We start from the raw sequence: 10,155 nt of genomic DNA, 5'->3' as shown, positions 1-10,155 counted from the left end.
AGGACTTGCCTGACCCTCTGCAGGTACTTGGTGGTTGCAGCCTTTCTAGCGGCCTCTTCATGGTTCCCATTTGCCTGCGGGATCCCCAGGTACTTGTAACTGTCCTCTATGTCTGCAATGTTGCCTTCTGGTAGTTCAATCCCCTCAGTTCTGACTACCTTCCCTCTCTTTGTTACCATCCGACTACACTTCTCCAGTCCGAACGACATTCCAATGTCATTGCTGTATAGCCTGGTAGTGTGGATCAGTGAATCGATGTCTCGTTCACTCTTGGCATACAGCTTGATGTCATCCATGTACAGGAGGTGGCTGACAACTGCTCCGTTCCATAGTCGGTATCCGTAGCCATATATATATATATATATATATATATATATATATATATATATATATATATATATATATATATATATATATATATATATATATATATATATATATATATATATCGTGTCCCACTGATCTATAACTCTGTTACTGTTCTGCACTAAGCTGCTAAAAGACAGTTTTTCCTTACACCTGTTGCAAAGAGGTGGCTCATATAGGAGATCACTGGATATGCATAAACAATTTTTGCCTGTGTGCTGACTATAATGATAGGAAACAGCATCCAAATGCATTGGCAGCACACGCTTGGCTAGAACACAGTTAAAAGGCAGTTCACCTACTCAGATCAAATGAACAATGATTATTGTTTGAAGCCAGGCACGTAGGTTTGAGGAGTGAAATCGAGGAACATAAAATGTATATTTCTTGTATTTAAATTAATCAGGGAAGTTCTTAATTCATGCATTTATTCATTTTTGACTTTCATTATTGTGCACAAGAAAACACTGACTGATGCTAAATTATGAAATCTTTAACAACAAGTGCATAGCTGTTATGTGTACACCTTCTAGGTCTGTGTGTTTTTGTGTTCGTGTCATTGTGCCAGGAACTTAATAAATTTAACTGAGATCAGAATGGCGTTGTCTGATCTATTCAGAGATGGGCAGTAACGCGTTACTTGTAACGCGTTACTGTAATCTGATTACTTTTTTCAAGTAACGAGTAAAGTAAGGGATTACTATTGCAAAAATGGTAATTAGATTACCGTTACTTTCCCGTAGGAACGCTGCGTTACTGCATTACTAAAACCGTGATTTTTTGCGAGAATGTCTCACGACAGTGACGTAAGCGAGTGCGACGTTCGTGACAACAGCTGTGTGCAGATCAACAGTGGATCACATATCGATTGTGGGAGAGAGTATGAGCGTGCAGCGTTTAAAGCGTGGAAGTACTGACCTTACTTTGAGTTTGATTCCATAAAAAGTGACAAAAACATTAGTGTCCATTGTGCGTGGGAAGAAAACTTCTTTTTACAGCGAAAAAAACCCTAAACTTCCGAGCAAGCACCGAGTAGCTACGACGTAATGGGAAACTCACAGAGAAACTCGCGGATTCTTCCATTGACTGCGGCACACCTGCACCAGGGTAAACCTCCGCCTACCGCACTCCTGCTTTACAGGTGAAAATAGAGCAACAGGACCGCTGAGTCTTTGACTTTATTTATTTTCTGCTGTGTTTTACTTGCATCTATTTGAAAGACTGAGTGTAAACACAAAAAATATTTTATTTTATGTGCTGGAATGTGTAGAAAATAGGTTTAAATGTTAAACTAATTTATTCAAGTCAGAGAATGTTGCTTATAGTTTAATTTTTACTTGATGCATAAAGTTAAAAGATTAAAACTAATAAAACAAGTTAAAAAAGAGACTTTTCCATCTGATTACATTTTGTATGATGGATTATGTAGAAAAAGTAGAATTGGGCTGAAAGATCTATCACTTTATCACCTATTCAGGTTGTAAATCGTGTTTTAAAAAAGTAACTAAGTAACTAAGTAATTAATTACTTTTGAAAATAAGTAATCAGTAAAGTAACTGGATTACTTTTTTGGGGAAGTAATCAGTAATTAGTTACTGATTACTTTTTTCAAGTAACTTGACCAACACTGGATCTATTAGTACTGAGTACTGATACAGTAATGTAGCAACACTCAGCGACTACTCATGGGTCAGATCGTCAACATTGTGACAGGATTTGTGGCTGGTGCAATCCCACTGTAAGATGATTTCTACCCTTGAGAAGGTTTCTTATTTAAGAAATGTTATACTGATTTAATGTGTATTTGTGATGCAAAAATCAAAGTTACTTTTGGTTTTACTCATGCCAGCAGCAGTAGCTTAGCCATGCTTACTGTTTTCAGGTCATAGTAGCTGGTGTGATTATATCAACATTTGTAATCAAATTAGGCAATCTCTCATCTGAATGGTCTGGGAATAACTGTGGTTGCTGGACAGTTTCCATGCATGTCCTGCAGCAATAAACTTTACCGCTGCATCTGTGAAACCAAATGTCCACCTACGCCAGAACTGATAGTAAATGGTCTTTAAGCTCTGGTCTCTCGTCTAATGTAGTACGAGCAAGTCCAGAGGATTCACAACAATAGAGTGGACAGCAAATCTTCTACCCACTGCACGATCCAACCTGTTCCTTAAACCCAAATAAAGGTCTCTTTCAACCCAGTATCACAGCAGACATGTAACAGACAAGCCAAATGAAAGTAATCATGGGAAAGCATCTAAACAGACATTACTAACACATTTGCGTGTAAATACATATTAGCCACCTATCTTAATAGATTCTTGCATTGATGGATCCTAGAATGGACTTCATACCCTTCTTTGTCACTAGCGACTTCTTGGCCTTAAATATATCATCTGCCCCTGCTGGTACATATACGTCTGCATGCCTGTCCTTTTCACGACTTGGAGAGGCAAAGCTTGAAATTGAAATGGTGGACCTGGTCTGTTACATGCTTTGCGGTGACATTGGGTTGACTATTTCCAGCTATGTGCTCGGACAAGTTCAGTTCAATTCAATTCAGTTTTATTTATATAGCAACAAATCACAACACTCACCTCAAGGTGTTTTATATTGTAAGGTAAAGACAAGTAGTAGAAAGAAACCCGAACAATCTGACCACCCTCTATGAGCAATCACTTGGTATCAGTAGGCAGGAAAAACTTCCTTTTGACTGGAAGAAACCTCAGGGTAAAGGAGGGACAATCATCTGCTGGGCTAAGAGAGGGAGGCAGGACGAAAGAGACACAAGTACAAATTTGGTCATTGTCTAGAGTTCATGTGCGATGCACCTCTACAGATACTGCAGATGCTGTCTCAGAATGTATCATTTTACACCATCACTGGGTTCCCAGATGTCTTTCTCTGTTGGCATAAATTGAGAAAGACATAACCCTCATAAGCCCACCACACATTCAGGCACATAGCACATCCATGCTCACCTACCATTTAGTGCATGCTTGAGTAAACACTAGACATTAGCTGACAGCAAAGGTAGCAATGGCTCTGCCTCTTGGTTAAATCAATTTGTCTATCTACACTGGGCCATACGTCATATGCAGGCCTGCTGCATTTGGAGGGTATTACCCTTTCACCCAGACCAACAACCAGCCTGCCTCACATGCTGCAGCATCTGCTTGGACTTAACTCAAGCCTGAAATTAATAAATTTCTGATTTGTGAATGGCATGTGGAGCAATGGCTCCAACTGGGCAGAGATGCGGTATTGTGGGTGCTTCAGTTCTGCTTTTTGTCACACCCACATGAGTAATTTTAACTTTTTTTTTTGCTTTTTATTATTGCAATCTTGAGATGTTGTTCCCACTAAGTTTTTTAAAGGATGATAAATGCACATTTCAGCTTAGCATCAGGCCTTACTGCATTAGACCTTCAATTTCAAAGCCAGATGTAGACATAATCGCTTTCACACAAACAGTATAGAGCTAATTTTAGGCAAGGTCTGGTCTTGATTGAAAATCTTCCCCTCTTATCCATTCATTATGAATCTCATTAAGTCATTGTGCTGTAAACCAGGCCCTTAGGAGATAAGCTTTGTCCTTCACTTGTCTGATGTGTAAACAGATAAGCTGTTTAATCATCTATCATACATGCTACTAGCACATGTGTTTGTGAGTGTGTAGGTGTGGGGGTGACATTCACTAGAAACATATTAGAGTATAGCAGCTTGCATCAGGGATAAGTGAATGAATAATTCAGCGTTGTCCACAACAGTCTTATTGCAGCCTCACTCTGTGGTGCATTCAGTATTACAACACTAGGAGTAAGCGTCATTACCAGACACTCTCCGCACGAATCAGTCACTTCTGTGCTGATGCAATGAAGCACTGGGATGACTCCAAAGTAGTCATGCTGTGTGAGCTGTGTGATGTTTCACTCAGCACCTCTGACACATGTGCACATCGTGTTTTTTTTGGTGATATTTTATGTGTACTATGAATAACAATATCTTGAGCTACTCTCATACACAAGGATGACAGCGCTGTGTTTGTATGCACATCTGGGAATGAATCTCCACTCCTGTCTCTGTGTTAACCATGGTCACTGTTGTTGTTCTTCTTCACCGTGTTACTGTTTACGCTGCTGTGTGGACACTGAGTGATGATGATAGGCAGAATGCATATGCAGTAAAGCCAGAAGGAGCCATCCTAACGACTCAGTATGACGGTTTTAACAGTGGCTGCTTAGTTGTGGATCATGCATGAATCAGACCTAAAAAACAAAACAAAAATTTGATGTAACCCACTTGGATTTATAGCCAAGGCTTTTGTAAAAATTATTATTTTAGTTTTCTAATTATTAAGCAGCTGGCTTATGCTTGTAGCAACGCTCACCCTGGGGTTAAAAAACGAAAGGCAAAAATGTTCAAAACCAGCAAGTACTTACCTTCACAGTACCTTTTAATAAGGATTATTTTAAATGAAGCTGCAGTGAAGATTAGCAGGGCTTGGTTACCATTCCTTGTGTGTCTGACTCAGTTTTAGTAATAAGCTTGTATGTACAGTGAGTACTCTGTGCCCTTTTCTTGGCTGTTTAAGTGTACACGTCTTTGATGGAGGAAAGCCAGTAGTCGACTGACCTCTCAGCTATTCGAATGTCATGGTCCAGGTTTGGAGCAAAACAAAGCAAGCACGAAGAATTTGTATTGTATGATGTGAGGGAACTTTAAATAAATTATCTCAGTTTACACTAGCTGCCTTGGAGTGAAAGGAGGATCCCACAGGAGGAGATGAATGAAGTAACTACAGGCAAGGAGACTGATGACTACCCGGGCCCTGAAACGGGCTAAAGGGTTTGATCAATGAATGGATGAATTAAAACTCTTATACTTGCTAAGCAGTCCATAGGACACTTATAATGACAAAAAATGAACCACAGACCAATGAATATCAAAGCTGTCTCCACGTTTAATAGCGGTCACAGCAGAAAAATATAGAAGGTTAAGTCACTATAAGGAAGGGATGAGATGTCTTTGTCTTTAATTTAAAAAAGAAAAACAGTGGCAACTAATGTGGTTAGTACATGGTTATTAACAGTTGTTAACATGTTCACACATCTTTTCCACGTACTCTGACTAGTATTATTTTTATTTTTTAAAACAAAACTTTTAATACATTAATATATCTATGGTTTTGTACAGTAAATATACAGTAGAAAACAATTCATTTATTAAACTTACTCTTGCTAAGAAGGCATCACGGCTATGTCGCCTCACATCAACGCTAAGAGAATATCCATGATGTTGAATCAACTTTCATTTTGGAACTGTTACCGAACTATACTACGATTAGATGCTGAGACAAGGCTGCCAGCTGATGGTTATTTGCCATCAAAATAGTAGTCCTCATCCCCAACCAATCACTACAGATGGATCCCCCTCCCTGAGCTTGCTTCAGAGTTTTCTTCCTGTTTAATGGGAGTTTTTCCTTTCCACTGTTGCCAAGTGTTTGCTGTAGGGGATTGTGTGATTGTTGGGGTTTTTCTTTCTAATATTGTCTTTATCATACAATACACAGCACCTTGATTGTTGTTTCTTGTGTTGTTTAGATGTTTTAGGTTGTTTGAACTTTTTTTATTTTTTCATAGGGGTCTAACCAGCTACAGTAGTAAATCCGCAAGTACGCCATTCCACATAGCTAACTGTGACACATTTACTGTTGTGCTGCGGCATTCGTTGAAATGTTGTTAAAGAGACACCATCAGTTACAGGAAAGAGAAACTGATTAGTAATGTATTTTCCTATTTTCCCATCAGAGGTAGAAAGACACAACACAGGAACTTCAGATTAGAGTCAGCTGACCTTTATTGTCTCAGTGTTTGGATATGATTCACTTTGAGTCATGCTGCCTGTGGAGCTCTGTGGAAGTCAGCGCTGGTTGTTAGATACACCATTCTAGTCTTGTTTGGAACACCTTAATAAATATTAGATGCACTGCCAATAAATTTGGTCATTCGTGGTCCTCAGATGATGGTTGTTTTTAGCTAAATGTCTCAATAACAACTGGTTTGATTGTCCTGAAATTCGTGTTCATCTAATTTAATGAGTGAACAGTTTTTGTTTTACCTGATGGTTCTTAAGAAAACAGCACATATGAGAGCAAACACTGCAAAAACAAACCTTTATAAATTGTACTGAGGATGAATTATAAAAATGGTCATGGCCGCTTGAGAGTTTGCAAATGAATGCATCAAGACTGGTGAGACTGGCACCGAGACACCAAGAATGTTTCCTTTGCTACTTAATATGCCAATTTATTGTCACAGCCCAAGCACAATAATCCCTCTCAAGAGCCCAGCTGCCAATCAACACTTCACTTAATGGAGGTGATTTGTGGAGTTGTATCAGGAACAAACATACACTTGGAAATCGGTCTTAACAGCAATAATGTGCAAGCTGAAGGATGTGTTAAATGTGAAAAGGCAAAGATTTGTAATTAGCGTGGCAAACGCAGTTGTTTGTTTTCCAGCCACCACATTCCTTAACGCTTCGAAATCACTTCAAAGCTGGTTGATGTGTGAAAAATGAAATCAACAAAATCCCTAAAAATAATTAACAACTTTGTAGACTTTGTTCTGCTAGTAACTCCTCTCCCTAATCATTTCATGTTTAAATGAATAAAACCCACTTCCCACACAAAACTCAGCTGAGATTTTACAATGTGGCTTTTTCACAGTACCTGACAAGAATAAAGATTTACATGACAATTTGCCACATACGCTATAAGTGATAAGTAAATCATGCTGTTGCTCTTCAATAATAAATGAAAGCAAACGTGATACATGGATGGAAAGCTGGAGGGTTGTGATTAGCAGACATTTGAAGTTTTCGTTCCTTCTGGGACATAACGCCACTTTTCCACATTTCAGTTCCTATCTCTTTTGTTGTATTTGAAATTGAGTCAGCTTCCATCGTGTGATAATGTTCTGTTACTGTTGCCTGGAAGAAATATTTCCCTTTGTACCGCTACACTCCAATTTCCCATCTCCCTTCAGAGTAATGTGAATAAAAAAGTAAATACTTTAAAAAGTATTGACTTTTGAAGAAACTTTTTTCATTTTTTCCATGAAATATTCATTTGTGCTGCAATTATTGGAGAGAGAATATCGTTTTTATGTAGTTGTTGACAATTTAGTCTTACAACTACACAACAGGAGTGTGGGTGTTAATCCATGGATCAAGTCACGATACTCCTTTCAGAAATCACAGTTGAGTTTGCAGTTTATTCACATGCGGTGATTCCAGGTGGTTTGTCTGTGTATGTCTCTGTTCATATAAATAATATGGTGCACAGGATGATGCACTGCAAAATACAACATTTCTAATCATTTTTCTCTCATTTGTCTCACCTAGGAAGAAAATGCCTCGGAAGAAGCTGGATGAAAATCTGACAAAACCTCGCAATCTTTACGGACTCTACAAGTGAACATCTGTCTGACAGGCGATGCTGTGAGAAGAGAGATATGGATGTTGAAGAATTACCCATGAGCTACATTTATAAGTTTTTCCTTGGTTTGATGCTGATCCTGTAACTGTAGTGCTTTGGCTTCCCAACATCATTAGAAATAGGGAGCAAAGCCAAGTTACAGTCAGAACCTGACTAAGCTTTCTTGTGGACTTCAGAAAAGATAAGGGAGAGAGAGAGAGAGCAAGCAAACCTTTGTATCTGTTGTCATCATCTTCCTACGCACAGTTCCCTGGTTTGCTTTATTGAAAAGGAGGAGCCCATTAAAGCATTTGATAGATAGGAAAAGCTTGGTCTGAAGGTGTGGTTGCTGGCTGGCTGCTAGTTGGAGATGAGATAAGAGCGTGGGGAAACGAGAGAGACAAGACGTGCCTTTCTGACGGGAGATGAATACAAATTAGGATTTTGCCCTCCTGCAGCTACACCAGTTAAGCGAATCAATACTGAAGTGGAGAAATGGTCAAATTCGTCTCTGATTCATGCCAACTAATCATCAGTATCATTAGTTCTAAACCAAAACTGTGGAATGAGTTGTTTGCTAACGGTTAATATGAAATAATTCTTTTGAATAAAAGGGTTGATGAATTAAGGAGAGATCCGTTTACAAATGCGGTTTCAAAAAAGTTAGAAAAAAGAACATTAAAAGACGGACTTCTGGTCAAAACCATCAGTGCCACACCATCATGGCCTTTTTCAGTGTTACACCTGAACTGATCCGTGTACAGTTGTAGATTATAGATATGAGACTGGATTCAAAGCAGGTTTAACAGAGTGGAGGCGCGATGGAGCTGGACAACAGCTCACTGGACTACTTCATTAGAAACTTCACAGAGATTCCTAACACCACTACAGCACCACCCTGGAGCGAGGCCACACTCCTCGGTTTCCAGGTCTCTCTGTCTGCTCTGTTAGCCATTGTCACCTTGGCTACTGTCCTTTCAAATGCCTTTGTCATCGCCACCATCTTTCTGACCAGGAAGCTCCACACACCTGCCAACTTCCTAATTGGCTCCCTCGCCGTCACAGACCTGTTGGTTTCCATTTTAGTCATGCCAATTAGCATTGTGTACACTGTCAGCAAGACCTGGTCGCTGGGGCAGATTGTTTGTGACATCTGGCTGTCATCTGATATCACATTCTGCACCGCCTCCATCTTGCACCTGTGTGTAATTGCGCTGGATCGCTATTGGGCTATCACGCACGCGCTGGAGTACTCAAAGCGCCGCACCATGCGCCGTGCAGGGATCATGGTTGGGGTGGTGTGGGTGATATCTATATCGATTTCCATGCCTCCACTTTTCTGGCGGCAGGCCAAAGCCCATGAGGAGCTTACAGAGTGTATGGTGAATACAGATCAGATCTCTTACACCCTATACTCCACCTTCGGCGCCTTCTACGTTCCCACAGTGCTTCTCATCATCCTCTACGGTCGGATTTACGTTGCAGCCCGCTCTCGCATTTTTAAGACACCGTCGTCGTCTGGGAAGCGTTTCACCACAGCGCAGCTAATCCAGACCTCTGCAGGGTCCTCTCTCTGTTCTCTTAATTCCTCCTCCCACCACGAAGCACACCTACACTCTGGCAATGCGGGAGGTGTGGGAGGAGGAGGGGGAGGGTCACCTCTGTTCATGAACAGCGTGAAAGTCAAGCTGGCAGACAACGTGCTGGAGAGGAAACGTCTGTGTGCAGCACGGGAGAGGAAAGCAACCAAGACACTGGGCATCATCCTGGGCGCGTTCATTGTCTGTTGGCTTCCCTTCTTTGTTGGCACGCTTGTCATGGCGATATGCAAAGAGTGCTGGTTTGATCCAGTGCTGTTTGACATCTTTACATGGCTGGGATACCTGAACTCCCTCATCAACCCTGTCATCTACACCGTCTTCAACGACGAATTCAAGCAGGCTTTCCAAAAGCTCATCAAATTCAGACGGTGCTCCTGAAAAAAAGACAAGCGTGGATTAAAACTGGCATATCCAGTGAAAAAAAATGGAGCGAAAAAGGCAAAACAAAAACAATAGATAATAGTCAGAGTGGAACTACTGTGCAAAAAATGTACCATGTTGATAAATGTGATTTTTTTAAAAATACATTAAATATCTGTGCATAGACCTTTAGATACCTACAGTATTTCAATTATAAAGACTTGTGCATGCATCCTACAAAAGACCCCCCCACCCCCACCTTTCCAGACATTGCGATGTGCCAGAATTCCCACACCTAAGACGAACTAAAAAAGAAGTTTGGGAAATCTATTTAATATGAGAGAGACA

General features: G+C 40.3%; 1 protein-coding gene across 1 annotated transcript; it reads left to right on the top strand.

Annotated features, from left to right (window-relative positions):
- Window positions 1-8,285: 8,285 nt before the first annotated feature.
- On the top strand, window positions 8,286-9,944 carry htr1d (5-hydroxytryptamine (serotonin) receptor 1D, G protein-coupled). Its single transcript, XM_080870954.1, has one exon. It carries the CDS (start codon window positions 8,668-8,670, stop codon window positions 9,823-9,825), a length of 1,158 nt encoding a protein of 385 aa, XP_080727080.1. The 5' UTR covers window positions 8,286-8,667; the 3' UTR covers window positions 9,826-9,944.
- The last annotated feature ends 211 nt before the right edge of the window (window positions 9,945-10,155 follow it).

This window comes from Rhamphochromis sp. 'chilingali' (assembly GCF_963969265.1).
Source record: "Rhamphochromis sp. 'chilingali' genome assembly, chromosome: 21".
NCBI lineage: Eukaryota > Metazoa > Chordata > Actinopteri > Cichliformes > Cichlidae > Rhamphochromis > Rhamphochromis sp. 'chilingali'.
This window is presented reverse-complemented; position numbering and strand designations above follow the sequence as displayed.

Bases quoted from the DNA above. Each gene is read 5' to 3' on its own strand.
- htr1d (XM_080870954.1), top strand. From the start codon at position 8,668: ATGGAGCTGGACAACAGCTCACTGGACTACTTCATTAGAAACTTCACA.